Raw genomic sequence first — 14,900 nt, 5'->3', positions numbered from 1 at the left:
CATTGTTTTGGATGTTGTCTTGCTGTATTCTGCTGCTGTTCTGGTGTCTCCTGATGTTGTCGTGCAGAGGACATATGTCCCCAAGTCAGTTTTTTGTTTTTGTGTTGGTTACATAGTTTTGGTGTTAGATGAAATGTACAAGTCTTAGTGTAACTTCAGATTCATAGTCTTAGAAAAGGTTGAAAGATTTCAGGGGCAGATAGATGGGAACCTCTAGATCTGGAAATAGGCCATTTACTAAACAGGAATATGATCATTTTGCTCTTGAGTTGGTTACTAGGGTGGACTTCAAATTGCTGCTGTTTTGTTATTTTCTGAGGAGACCAAATAGCCATGAATGGGCCAGATAAAGTCCTGGTGCTCTAAACCCAGACTTAGGTACAGGTACATAGACGCTTCTCAGTGCTCCAATGCGAACATCGCTGAACAACGTCTCCAGGAAAACCAGAGCCTAGCTACCAGCAGAAGCAAGCTTCTAATCAAGTAACTGTCATTCTTAAAGTGAAATAGACTTGGGTTTCATAAGGCCCTGCAGTGAAGGACCCAGCTCATATGTAAATAGATAAAGTGTGGGCCCTCAGTCCCTCGTCCTGAACACAGCCAGTGATCCCACCCCAGAAGACAAAGGTCACCCGTTCACTGCCACAGAAAACACATTCCCAGCTCCTGTACATTTAATTTTCTTCAACATTACCTTGCAAACCACAGTAAATCAATAACAGAATAGTTAAGTACCACAGGTTCTTTGTGTTTTGTTTTAGAAAATAATGCTCAAGGCCAAGAGCGGGTTCTATTGATGATTTTTATTTGCAACCAGGATGCAAAATGACCAGAATTTTCAAACAGGTTGCTTCCTTTTTATGGATTTCCTTTTTTTAAAAAAAAAAGCAAGGGCAGTTTTGAAAGGAGAAACTCTAGTTTCTGCTATTAGTTGTTAGCTAATAGCAGAAACTAGAGTAACAGGTATTTTTCAATCCTGTATATTACAGATGCATTCTTGGGGGGGTGGTACTGGGGATTGAATCTAGGGGCCCTTGTCCACTGAGCCACATCCCCAGCTCTCTTTTGTATTTTATTTAGAAACAGTGTCTCACTGAGTTGCTTAGTGACCACTGAGTTGTTGAGGCTGGCTTTGAACTCATGATCCTTCTGCTCAGCCTCTTCAGCCACTAGGATCACAGGCCTGGCTACAAATTCATTCTTTTTTCACATTTTCCAAAGGGGCCCCCATCCAGCTCCCTGGACCCCCAACCCCACAGCACCTCGTTCACTGAATTGAGTGAGGCTTCAAAAAATCTGGAGCATCATAGGTGAAAACAGGAAAAAGGTGGTGCTTCACTGAACGTTATTTACCCCAAATGATGATGTCTATCGTCCATAGCTGTTTTTGTTTCCTCTTGTGTTCTTTGTTGGTTTGATGGCATCAGACCTTTTCCAATTTAACTTCAGTATTAGTGTGAATGGTTTATCTCCCTGTTAAGAAACTAGAAAAACCATTACTAAGATGGATTTCAAGTGCGTAGCAGCTTTGACTTAATGGGCTGCTCCTTCAAATAAGATGAGACAATGGATATGAAATGCTGTAAAAAGTTAAGTGTGATACCAGAGCTCAAAATCCATGGCCTGGCTGCCAGGGCATGTTTTGTCCCAGCTCCTTGGCACCTTGCCAGTCCACACCATTAACACCCTTCCCCGCGACCCCATCCTCGCTCTGTATTTTCAGATACATTGGTTTCATATCATTCATATGGTAAAACCATGCTCTTCTTAAATTTAGGCCAGATTTGAGATTATATGTCCTTTTATCATTCCTGAGGGTGTTTACTTATATCTTCACAAATTTTGTCAAATTTTTTTTATTTTACCCATCTCTTCTAAAGAGCAAGTGTTTTATTCAAGTGCTCAGTTCTGTATCTTTCTCTAATTCCTTTATGTTCTTACCTCTATCATTTGTTGGTTAATGTTTTCTTTAGACTTTTTTTGTTCTATTTATAAAAACTATTGGATTGAACATGTAATTCATAAATCTCTGATCTTTTTCCCTAATATATGTCTACAATTCTATAAATTACCTCCTAAGTATGGTTTTAGTGGCATCCCACAATTGTTTATATATAGCTTTTAGGTTTTGTTTGTTGTGGTGCTAGGGATTAAACCCAGGGCCCTGTGCATGCTAGGCAAGTGTTCTACCACTAGCTACACTCCCTTCCCTTTCCATTTTTATTGAGACAGGGCTGCCCTTGAACTTGTAATCCTCCTACCCTTCAAGGATTACAGGTATGCCCCACCACATCTGGATGTCATTCAGTTTTAAGTACAGTTGAACATCCCTAATCGGGAAATCAGAAATGACCCAAAATCCAAAACTTTTTGAGAGTTAATAAGGTGCCACAAGTGGAAAATTCCACACCTGAACTCTTGACAGATCATAGTCAGAATGCAAGTACACCAAAAATATTGTTAAAATTACCTTCAGGCTCTGTGTATGTAGTGTATATGAAACATAAATTAATTTTGTGTTTAGACTTAGGTTCCATCCCTAAAATATCTAATTTATGCATGAGCAAATATTCCAAAAATCAAAAAAAGGCTAAAATATGAAACACCTCCAATCCCAGGCATTTCAGATAAATGGTATTCACCCTGTTGTTTCCAGCTTCAATTAGGACTTCTTTTTTTGACCCACAGATTATTTAGAAGCATTTGTTGTTGTTGTTTCTAAATATTGAAAGATAAACTGGGGCCCTAAGTGGGGCCAGGCTAATTGATTGAAAGATGTTTCATTATCTTGTGACTGTTGTCTAATTTTAGTGCATTGTGGTCAAAGAACATGGTGTGTATAACCTCAGGTCTGTTATTTGTTGAAACTCAGGACATGGTCATTTTTTTCTATGCTCTCTCGTTGCTTAAAAACAACATATTTTCTCCAATTTTTTAATGCACTGTCCTGTGAACATCCCTCAGATAAACCTTGTTAATTGTGTTGCTCTAATACTCTGTAGCTCTACTGATTTCCTGCCTGCTTTATCTATCAATTTCTGAGAGAGGTGTGTTCAGCTCCTTCAGACTCTTGGTGTGGCTTTGTCCATTTCTCCTTGCATTTTTTTTTTAATTTTTATTGTTGGCTGTTCAAAACATTACATAGTTCTTGATATATCATATTCCACACTTTGATACAAGTGGGTTATGAACTCCCATTTTTACCCCATATACAGATTGCAGAATCACATCAGTTACACATCCATTGATTTACATATTGCCATACTAGTGTCTGTTGTGTTCTGCTGCCTTTCCTATCCTCTACTATCCCCCCTCCCCTCCCCTCCCCTCTTCTCTCTCTACCCCCTCTACTGTCATTCATTTCTTCCCCTTGTATTATTTTTCCCTTTCCCCTCACTTCCTTGCATTTTTTTCCCTCTTTGCTTTACATGCTTTAAGGCTGTGATGTCAGGTGCTGCATCAAAACATTGTATCTTCATTGTGAAGTATTTTTTATCTTTATGTAATAACTTTCTTTAGTATATTTGTTTTAAATTTTTCTTTTGTCTGATATTAATTTAGCTTTGCCATATTCTTCTGGTTGGCATTTGTCGCTATGCATTTTAATATTTCTTTACTTCTGTGTTCTCTTGTTTCAAATGAACTTTTGCATTTTGTTGATTTTTAAATTTCATCTTAGTTTTAACTGATTAGTTTAATCATTTGTATTGTTTATTGATATATTCTAAATTATTTTTCTCCTATCCCATTTTGCATGTACCCATTTTGTACTTTCTCTCTACTTTTTTATTATTTTCTTATTATTTCTCCACTTGATTACAATAAGGATATTCCCTTCCCCCTTTATTTTCCCATTGGTTTAGAAATTCTATTTCTAAATTCTAATTGATTATCCCTAATTTTTTTTTTTTTTGCGCCATGGATTGAACACAGGGGTTTTTAACCACTGAGCCATACCCCCATCCCTTTTTTGTATTTTGAGACAGAGTCTTGCTGATTTACTTAGGGCCTTACTTAAGTTGCTAAGGCTGGCTTTGAACTTGAGATCCTCCTGCCTCAGGCCTCTTGAGCTGCTGGAATTACAGGCATGCACCACCATGCCCAGCCTTAAATTGTTAATTTAGCAAAGCTTAAAGTAATCACTAAATATACCCTCCTTCCAAAAAATAATTAGTGTTTGAATCAATCTCTTACTTTTATTTTAGGTAGAGTTGGCTTTAACGTCATGTAATAAAAAATAGCTGCTTAAATGGGATGGGGGAAGTTCCCACTCATTAACAAAGGCAGGAAGCAGATACTCCGGCAGCTGTGGCAGCTCTTCTCTCCTGTGCTCCAGCCAGTAGTAAAGAGGAAGGGAAGTGGAAAATTTTGCCTGCCTCTTCTCTTACAGACAGAATTTCTAGGAGTTAACCAGTCACAGTGGTGCATGCCTATAATCCAAGCAATCTGGGAAGCAGAGGCAGGAGGATCCCAAGTTTGAGCCCCAAAGCAATTTTTCAAGACCCCGTCTCAAAATAAAAAAGGGCTTGGGATGTGGCTCAGTGGGGAAGCACCCCCGGTTTCAATTCCCACTACAAAAATAAAAGAATTTCTAGAAACTGGTCCACAGCACATCTACTCTCATGGTATTGGCCAGAACTAGCCCCAGGGGAGACTGGAAATGCCTCTGCTTTGCAGGGTGACAGTGTTCCCTGTGAAACTCAGGGTTCTTACCACAAAGGAGGAAGGGGGACTAAAGAGTGAGAGGCAGCTGGCAGTCTCTGCCACATGCTGGACTTGAGGGCTCTAGTTCTCTGATCGCCCCCTCTTCTTCCATGTCACCACAGTCTGGTTTTAGATCTTCAGAATACTGTCATGGTGGCTTTCTATACTCCAGTGTTTATTTACATTTAACCATATGCTGACCAATTCTTTGTTCTTCATCGCCATTGAGTCCTTCCTCCCTTCTGAGGCTTCTTTTCCTTTCTGAAGATGTTAAGAGTTCAGTCAGTCAGGTCCTATGTATGGTAAAACTGGCTCAGTTTTGTTCTAGGATTGTTTTCACTTTCCCCCTCACTCTTTTTCTTTTTCTTTTTTTTTTTTTAATGTCAGTGATGGAGATTGAATCTAGGACTTTGCACTTGGTAGGCTACCACATCCCTTTTAAATTTTATTTTGAGATAGATTCTTCTAGGTTGCTGAGTCTGGACTTGAATTTGTGATCCTCCTGTCTCAGCCTCACAAGGATCTGGAATTACAGGCATGTACCACTGCATGTGGCTGCTCTCACTCTTTTGATTGTTAGTTTCATTGTGTTTAGAAGCCTAAACTGACAATTTTCCCTAGAACCTTGGAAATGCCCTACTGTCCTCTGGCTTCTGCTCCTACTAGGAAGAATCTGTTGACTGCCAGATTGCCACCTCTGGTCCTAGATATCCTATAATTGCATTGATTTTTCTAAGTATGGAGTCTGTCATATTTATTTTACTTGAAAATCATTGGGACCTCTTTTTCGGTATTAGGGATGGAACCCAGGAATTTAGTGCTCTACCACTGAGCTACAGACCTCCCCGCCTCCCCGACCCCCTGCCGCAGCCCTTTTTTATTTTGAGGTAAGATCTTGCTAAATTGTGCAGGCAGGCCTTGAACTTATGATCCTCCTGCCTCAGCTTCTGAATAGCTGGGATTATAGGAATGCACCACTGCACCCAGAGTCAAAATCAGTGGGACTTTTGAATTTGTATCCTCTGGAGCTTTCTGTTTGGCATTTAAAAAAAGAAAGAAATTCTCTCTGTACTGTCTTTTTGGGTAATTTTCTTTTATTTATTTCTTAAAATAAAGGTATTGTGTCCAACTACTTCTAAAAAATAAATGTTTAAATATATATGTGTGTGTGTGTGTGTGTACACACACACACACACACACACACACACATATTTATTTTTTAGTTGTAGTTGTCAATACCTCTATTTTTTTATTTATTTTTTTATGTGGTGTTGAGGATTGAACCCAGGGCCGAGCATGCGCCAGGCGAGCTCTGTACCACTGAGCCACAACCTCAGCCCTCAAATGTACTTTTTTTATTAACATTTTCTTTCTGGTTATTTTTCCATAGTCTCTGTTCTGAGAGCACTGATCTTCCTCTGTGTTGTGTCTGCCAACTCTTGTCCGTGGGGAATTGTTTCTTTATATGTTTTGGAATTTTTATTAAGCTCATATTTTTATTAAGCTCATATTAAATGGGCCTATTATTCTGGAAATTCTTAGATTTCAGAAATATTGAATGGTTTTCCCTTTTCTAGGGTGCTTCTTGATGCACCCTAGAATATCACTAGATCAGGATCAGGGTTATTTTAATGTATTAGCCAGGGATTCTCAGACCACAGAGCTGGTATATTGAACCCTCCAAACTGGAAGGCTCGGCTTCATTTTTGCCTCTCTTGGGCCACTTCCCATCAGAGCTACCTTATCTTCCCCTTGCTGATGGGCAGACTTTTCCAGATCCTTCCTTCTGTAGTCCTGCTTCATTCAGGGATTCGGTGTCAGTTTTCCAGGTGGACCTCTCCTCCTGCATCTACTTAGGTCTTAATCTTTCCGGGTCCAACAATCCTGAAACCAATCCTGTAGGGTCACAAGACTCTACTCACACACTTATAATTGTGATTTTCAGCTCCCTCTTTATTTTTAGGACTTGGGGACTTTTGTTCTTTCTTGTGAATAAGCCATGCTTTATTTTTTCATGTTCCAGTCTATCTGCCATGGACAGGTGTTTGTAGATGGAGGGCCTTGGGGTGGTCTAGTCTGTCAGCTTCTTTCTTCATTCACTCACTGCGGAATCATTCAGTTCTATTTGGTTCAACAAACTTCCTGAGCTCCCACCATGTGCCTGAAGTTGTGTTGCTGCTTCTGCTACTCTTTCCCCCTTCTCTATTCTCACACGCTGCTATCTTTGGACCTGGAATGTCCCCCAAAGACTTCATCACTGGCTTGGCACTATTGGGGAGTGGGAGAAATGTTTATGAGAGGGGTCTAGTGGGAGGTCTTAGGTCTTTGTAGTGTGCCCTTGAATGTGTCATCCTCTTCTCTTTTTCACATCCCAGCCCCAGGGGACTGGTTTTGCTCTGTCACAGATTCTAGCATAATGTGCTATTTGCCATAGGCCCAGAGCAACAGGATGGATCCATCACACACTGAAACCATGAGCCAAAATAAATAGTTTTCTTCCTAAGGTGATTATCTCTGGCCTGTGTTATAGTAACAGGAAGCTAACTAAAATGTGCACAAGTACCCGTATGCAGAACTGAGATCTCAGCGCTCAAACATCACAGCCAAGAGATAATAAAAATAGAGGATATGGAAGAGTGTATGTTCTGAGGATAGTGTCTTTAAACCTTCACCACCACATAGCTGTCACCCCAAGAAACAAACCTTGAATATCCAGACATCCTAACTGACCTCCAATTCACAGCTTGGACCTGCTACAGACCCTTCTCAAGCATGAGTCCTCAACATCATCTGGGACAGGACTCCCACTCTCCCTCTGGGGCCCTTGTCCTGACGCCTCTGTGCATCTGCCCAGCCCAAGAATGAAGTGGCAGAGAGGATGCAGCATGTTTCTGCTATACCCCTGCCTCTGCCAGGGCAACCACCACAGCCCCCTTAGATGGGAATATATATATATATATATATATATATATATATATATATATATATATATTCCCATGTGTATATATATATATATATATATATATATATATATTCCCATGTGTATATATATATATATATATATATATATTCCCATGTGTATATATATATATATATATATATATATATATATATGCATGCCAGGAATTGAATTCAAGGGTGCCTAACCACTGAGCCACATCTCTAACCCACCCCCCTTTTTTTTTTTTAATTTTGAGACAGGGTCTCAATAGGTTGCTTATAGCCTCATTAAGTTGCTAAGGTTGGCTTCGAACCTGCGATCCTACTGCCTCAGCCTCCCGAGCCACTGGGATTACAGGCATACACCACCACACCCTGCCCTCTCATATTGTTAAACTTCCTCAGACACTCTGCCGAAGGTCAGCACCCCAAATACACCCTTCATCTTGGCCTATTGAAGTCAATCTGTGCCCATTTCCACACCACATAGTACTAGTCCCATGTCTGCCCTGGAAGCACACGCCCTAGAACAACTCATAGAGACCTCTGCAAGCCTCTTGTTCTGCTAGGCCATTTTCTGACCAATTATTAAGAACACATAGATCTACTCAGAGGAAAGGTGGGGAGCTCCTTGACCCCCTCAGATGGCCGTGTGCCATCTAGGAGAGCTAGAGGTAATCAGTTTGCTACTAATAATTGAATGTTTGGAGGGAAACATCTATTTCTGTAGCCATTGTGAAGAATAAACTCAGGAAGGTTGATTGAAATGGCATGTCACAGCCACAAATCATTCCTGAGGTCTTAAAAGAAAATGAAGTCTGGAAGACGCTCTCCTACCCCTGCCCCAGACATTGGGAAAAACATAGAAATTGGAAGCTGAAACGCATGTTCTCAGGATAGGCCTGCTGGGTACCCAGGCCATGCACACTCACGCCCTTGACTGCTGCACCCCAGCTCCTGGGGCCGCTCCCTGTGAGCCTGCACGGGGTGTCTGGAGGCCCAGCTGCCTGTCAGATAGTCTCAGTTGGTCTTCCCAGCCCCCTCGGGGGGAAAGAGCTCTTCCAAACAAGGGCAGCAGGCAGACGACAGCTTCCCAGGCTTCAAAACCAGCTGGGGAGAAGACCTAGAAATGACAGCGAGAGAGTGAGTATCAGCTTTGCTTCTGTGAAGATCTGGACTGAAGGATGTGCTTACTGGTGTGGTACCAGTGGCCTTGCTAAAAGCTTGCCCACTGAGCCCCGCTCAGAGTGAACAGCCAGAGGTCTCCCCTGAGAGCAGGAGATGCCATGGCCCAGTAGCTCAGTCCCCCCCTGGTGTCACAACCCCCTCCCTGGGAGAGGACCCAGGATTCCCTTCACATTGCATGGTGAAGCCAGGGAATGGAGGACCCGCTTGGGTATTCCTTCTCATAGGTGAGTAGCTGTGACCTTACACACCTTACAACCAGCAGGGTGACCGGAAAAGGCAACGCGACTCAGTCCAGAGCCACAGGTGGAACCCACACTCCTCAGCCTCTCCCTGTTGCTTTGCCCATCAGGGCCCCCAGCAGCCTCAGTCCAGCCACAGCCTTCCCCGCTGCCCTGTGGACTGACCTGGGCACACCCTGGGGGCGGGATGGGGGGATCTCCGTGGGAGCCCCCAGGGATGGTTGTGATGTATCATCTCACGTCATTACTGTTCTAAAAGCTGCCACTGCCCTGCCACTCGTCAGCCATTGAGCAGGCATTGGCCATCGATGTGCGCCCTTCTATAAATTATTTATCTTCTGTAATCTGGAGTTTTCTCCTGTGTAAATAAGGATTATATTAGTAGTTTTTAAGCTTTTTGTTACGTGAAATGAAGGCAGGACTCAATATAGACAAGAAGTGATAAGGTTTTAGCATGAATATGTTAGTATCCATTGTAGGCACTTCTTTATACAATCATCCAGGAAGCTTCTCTTGAGGACCACAAACCTCTGAGAGCTGGGGTCACTGGGGACAGTTGCTGTCTTATATCTATCTCAGTAGATAGTCTCAGTGGCACCGTGTTGAAATCTTGACACACCCAGCTGCTGTCTCAGGCATTCACTGAACCAATGTGAATGATTTAAAATGGAACAGCAGAATACTTTTATTTCAAAGTTTAGTCACTGACCGTGACGACCAGCTCTCCTATGATTGCTTATGGTAACTACGTCAGGCCGTAGGTACTCAGAGCTTTCAAAGCAGATACCATCAAAACCTCAGAGCAACCCTGACCCACCCCGACCTCATGGTATGTCACAGGGCTGGCCACAGGGCAGACACTCAGGAAGGAGCTCCATGTCCCTGGGCTCCGGTGGGATACTCACACAAAAATGTATACACACACAATCTGAGTGGACATCCCAGCTCTGAGTTTTCTCAAATGACCAGTACCACACAGCGCTCTTACTTACCAAACTACATGTAAGAATCAAATCATATAAACAGATTTAACAAGTTGACAGTCTTTGCTCCAAAACCTGCAAATAATAATAATAACATCACAATGCAAGATGTTAAAAATTAGTTGTTGAGTGCCTACAATGTACAAGCTACTCTTAAAAATTAGAAATATAAAATTCACTGTGCCTGACCTTGGAGGATAGCAGTGGTCACGGGGCAGTGTAGTGTCTTCCGTGGTGGGAAAGTGTCCTGGATTTAAGCCCTGACCCTGCCACCTTCTGGCTCTGTGGCCTTGTCCCCCATCCTCATGTTTCCTGGAGCCTTGGTTTTCTTTGTCTGTAAGGTAGGGTTGCCGGGAAGGTTCACGTTGGCCGTGTGCATCTGGGAGGTCTTGACCTCTGCACAGCAAGTGCCTGGGGAGATACAGACATACCAGATGTACAAGAAACTTTCTCATGTCACAGGCGCTATTTGAGAGCCTACTATGTGCTAGGCATGCATCAGGCCTTGCAGTCATGAGTTATGAATTGATTCAAACGTATGATGATCTTTAGGAAAGTTATATAATGAGAAGAAAATGTGGGGACCCAAAAAAGTCCTATCTAGGAAGAAACTCAAAGCCCAAAAGCAGACAGTGAGGTGCCACTTACGTGAGCACCGGACCACTGGACTGAGTCCAGACTTCGCCCTGCAGCAGGCTCCAAGCCCTTGTCCTACCTAGCAGGCCACACTAGCCCTTCCACCTCTGGCTTCTAGACAGGGGCTCAGGAGTGACCTAGCTTTCCTTTGGGAAGGCATCTCATAACGATGGAATAGGTGGGCAAGAATTAGGAACTTCAGGCCAGGCGTGATGGTGCACTCCTATAATCCCAGTGACTCTAGAGGCCAAGGCAGGAGGATCCCAAGTTCAAGGCCAGCCTGGGTAACCTAGCCAAACCTTGTCTCAAAAAATAAAAAGGAGATGTAGGTTGGTAGAAAAGGGCCCCTGGGTTCAATCCCCAGTATCAAAAAAAGAAAAAAAAAAACTGGGATGGAGGGAACTTCAGCAGAGAGGTGGGCATCCAGCTCTGAGGCAGGCCAGACAGCACCCAGGCAAAGGAGGGAGCAGAATGGAGACTCACAGCCCCTGTTCATGATGTGCCTCACTTTCACCAGCACCCTCCTCGTGCGCTTGGCCCCTCTGGTGGGGGTCTGCAGCAGTGACACTGGCCGTCTCTGGCTGCCTTTGGCTCCTCCTGTCCTGTCCTGTCCCATGTCGGACGCATCCTCTCTCTTGCAGTCCCTTCCTTTGCCTTCATTCTGGCCCCCAACTTCTGTGGCAAAATCTGTGGAGCAGAATACTTCAGCCCTCCCTGGTTTAACTGTTGTGGTGCCCTGAGAGGAGGCAGGAAGTGAGTGTGGCGTCCTCTGCGTGGTGTCCACTGCCTGGCAGCGAGGCCAACAAGACACGGAGCAGCTCCATCCTGGCAGCTGCCCAGCCACAGAGAGCACTGCTCACGTGCTTGTGCTTTCTGTCTGTCCCCCTGCACCTCCCGCTCTGATTCTCCCTCTCACATCTTCCTCTTGGGCACCCACCTAAACCAGTCCTAGTGGCTGGGGACAGACGAGTTGTCCAGGTCACTTCCTTGCAGGGTGTGCAAACCATCAAGGCTCTGGTGTGCCTCATCACCATGAGGCAGGGGTGACAACAGAGGCCGAGCCGGGAGGCCAGCAGCCCAGCAGCCCTCTCCCCTTCACCCACCACCTGAGCACTGGACACAGCGCCTCCCCACAGAGCGGGCACCGGCCTTTCCTGTAACGTGAAGGAATGCCTCCAGTCCCCTCCTGCAGTTCCGCTCTGCTTGTTCCCGAACAGATGATAACAGAGATGGAGCATATGGCCCCAAAGTCACCCGGCATTCTGGGAAAGTGACACTGTTACCCCAGGCTTGGGGGGAGGGGCCCATGGCTTCTGAGCACAGCTTCTCCCTTTGTTCTTCAGAAGGGCACAAGGTCACCTCTCCTGAAAAGAAAGTGTGTGCACTTGGACTTCAGGAAGGATTTGCGCTATCTAAGGCACCATTAGAGGAAGCAGGTGGAGGGTGGGCATATACAGAGGGAGAACCTGCGGGAACCCAGATAGACTGCCTCCGGCCTCAGTCCCACAGGCCTGCGCCACCCACCCACACCCACCCAACCTGGCCATCAGCCCCGCCCCCCACGGCCCCACAGAATGCCATGCGCAGTCACAGGCCTGCCCTGCTGGGCTCCAGGCCTAGCTCCACCATGGCCTTGGCGGGTTCCACACTAGGCTGGGAACCGGGGCACCCTCTAAGCTGAGGTCCCATCCTCCTGGCACCTCTGAGAGTGCCTCTGAACTAGACCCACACAGCTGCACCTGGGAGCAGTTCTTACCTGGACTGGGCAAACCCCATGAACGGACAGCAGCAGCCCAGACGGAGGAGATCTGGGCGTTCTTTCTTCCTGAACCCAGGGACATCTCAGGTCTGACCTGAGGTCTGCATGGGCCATAGTAGCCCCCTTCCTACTCCAACCTAGTCCTCCGCAGCTCCTGCCAGTGCTGGGGTCAGAGCACCGTGGGCCTGCAGCCCTGCTGGCCATTATGAAGAGAGTGTGATGAGCTTGTTGCTCCGAAGTATGCCGCTTCTAGCAAGTTCCCAGCTCCAGCATGGGGAACCGCCAGGTGTAAATTCCTGAGCCAAAAAGCCACTTGGGGAGGATGGAAGAGAATGCTTTTTAGTTTTCCCTCCACCTTTGACTTGTGGCCAGGTCAGCCCTGTGGCCCTCCGTGCTTTCTTCTGGCCTTCCCTGGGAACTCCCTGGAGGCCCGGAGATTTGTGAGTGTAGATCTTAGTGCTTCAGAACAGCAGGGAGGGGGCTGGCTAAATATAACCTGGCCTGCCTGTGGGCTAAGTAGGTTAGAACCAGACAGGCCGCGTGGAGACAGAGCTGGCCCCTCCGAAGGCCAGCCCGCTGCCCCAGCCAGAAGGATGTGTACGCCCCACACCTCCTCTCCCCTCTCCCTCCCCCTGGGGTTTCACCTTCCCTCCAGCTGCAGACTGTGGTTTATTTATAGGGGAGCTGTAGACAAAGGGGAAAACTAAAAGGGATTGACAAAGCCCCTGACAGGATGATTCTTTGGTCTCTGGGCAGCAACTGGACCGGAAAGCTGGCCACACAAGGGCCAGGCCTTGGCTGGGTGGCTGTGGGAGTGACGCCGATCTGAATAAGGACCAGACAGTGTGGAGTCAGGCAGGCCCCACCCTAAGGAGCTTTCAGGAGAAGGTAGCAGAGGCGTGACAGTAAATGCTCCAGACGTCCACCCTGGGGACTAGGGCAGGTCACTGTCCCGGCCTGGGCCTGCTATCTAGGGTGAGAAATGGGGCTGAAAGCTACCCTCTTTACCTCTCTGAGAAAAAGACATCAGATCCAGGTTGAGCACAGGCCTTGGCAGGTGTGTGGAAGTCTGGAGGCTGAGCTCACTCCTGCTCCTCTTCCCTGCAGGGCCACCCGTTCATCGTGCAGTTCAATGACGGAAATGCCACAGTGGTGTCCATGTGGGTGTGCAGGGCTCTGGAGGAGAGGCGGAACCAGCAGGGGCCCCCGTGAGGCCTGAACCAGGCACCGAAAGTCCAGGACCAGTCACAAGGGGACAGCCCACCAGCAGCCCTCTCTCCGTTTGCCGCCTGTGCCAGAAGAGCTCTGCTGGCCCCGCCTCCCTACCCTCACCTTCCATGCTGCCAGGTGGCCAGCCCCAGGAGCCTCGAGGGGACCAGCACCTGCACCTGCGCAGTGCCTCACCCCTCACCAGAGAGTGGGGACGGGGTGGGACGGTGAGGGTGGAGGCTCCCGTGGTCCCCACCCCACTTCTGTTTTCCTAACATTTTCTTTGTAAAGGGTCAGGCCCTGTCAGCAGCACTGATGGGAATAAAAGTATTATGCTTTGGGGTGCCTCCCCCCCACGAGGGTGTGTTGTTCATTGAGACTGTTCTCACCAAAGATCGAGGGCACGCAGGGCTCTCCACTTGGGCAGGGGCTTGTGTGGCTTGTGCGATCCAGGCACCTGCAAGTACCCCAAGTGTTTCCCCATGGCTGGGTGATGAAGCCATAGCTCAGCGCATTTGACAGACGAAAAACCAGAGTGTGGAGGTGCTAGGACCAAGGGGTGAGGAGTAGTGAGCCCGGGCCAGGGCCCAAACCTTGGGCCACGGTGGGCTCCTTACTAGACTGGAGTTTGCTCCACACCCTTGGGGGCTGCAGTCCTGGCAGTGACACCAGCTCCAGCACAATGATCTGACCCTGGGTGACCAGAAGAAGCAGGAGACAAAGAAAAAGGCCCAGGCATTTAATGGGCCACATGACCAGGTCTTCTTAACGGAAAAGAAGATGGCCAAGGTGTAAGGTGCAGATCCCGCTCCTACGTCCATCCTCCAGCTAAAGGGAAACATTCTGAGAGGCCCCTCTTCCTCCCTCCACCCCACACACACCACCAGCTCCCTCCACCAGCTGCGCTCAGTCCTGAGTCCATACCCATAGAACCCCTCTCACCAAGGCCACTCAGCCATCCTGTCAGGTAGCCTCCTTACCACCTTCCAGGCAAGGAACTGAGACTCTGAGAGGCCAGTGTGCGCTTGGAAGCCTAAGTAGCATCTCAACACATCCAAAAGCAAACTCTTGGCCCCCCACGTAACCATATCCAAAACCTCCCACTGCTTCCCCCCCATAAAAGAAATCTGCACCAGCTCCCCAGTGTCCACACCAGAGTGTGGGTCTCAGCCTTGCCTTCTTTTTGTTTCCTTGCTGCTTGCAGTGCTGGGGATTGAACCCAGGTCTCCTTCATACTAAGCA

The 14,900-nt window shown here is 46.7% G+C and overlaps 1 protein-coding gene across 5 annotated transcripts in view; it reads left to right on the top strand.

Moving 5' to 3' along the window:
* The window catches only part of Map2k5 (mitogen-activated protein kinase kinase 5), a 238,111-nt gene extending 224,094 nt beyond the window's left edge, over positions 1-14,017 (top strand). For all 5 annotated transcript variants that reach the window (XM_046426490.2, XM_046426493.2, XM_046426492.2 and 2 more), the window contains one exon: positions 13,557-14,017. In XM_046426490.2, the coding sequence (XP_046282446.1) occupies positions 13,557-13,661 (105 nt within the window). In that variant the 3' untranslated portion in view covers positions 13,662-14,017. The remainder of the gene's footprint in view (positions 1-13,556) is intronic.
* Positions 14,018-14,900: the final 883 nt, after the last annotated feature.

The sequence above is a fragment of the Marmota monax genome, unplaced genomic scaffold (assembly GCF_021218885.2).
Source record: "Marmota monax isolate L192 unplaced genomic scaffold, Marmota_monax_Labrador192_F-V1.1 WCK01_AAM20220418_F8-fsc00078, whole genome shotgun sequence".
In the NCBI taxonomy this organism is placed as follows: domain Eukaryota; kingdom Metazoa; phylum Chordata; class Mammalia; order Rodentia; family Sciuridae; genus Marmota; species Marmota monax.
This window is presented reverse-complemented; position numbering and strand designations above follow the sequence as displayed.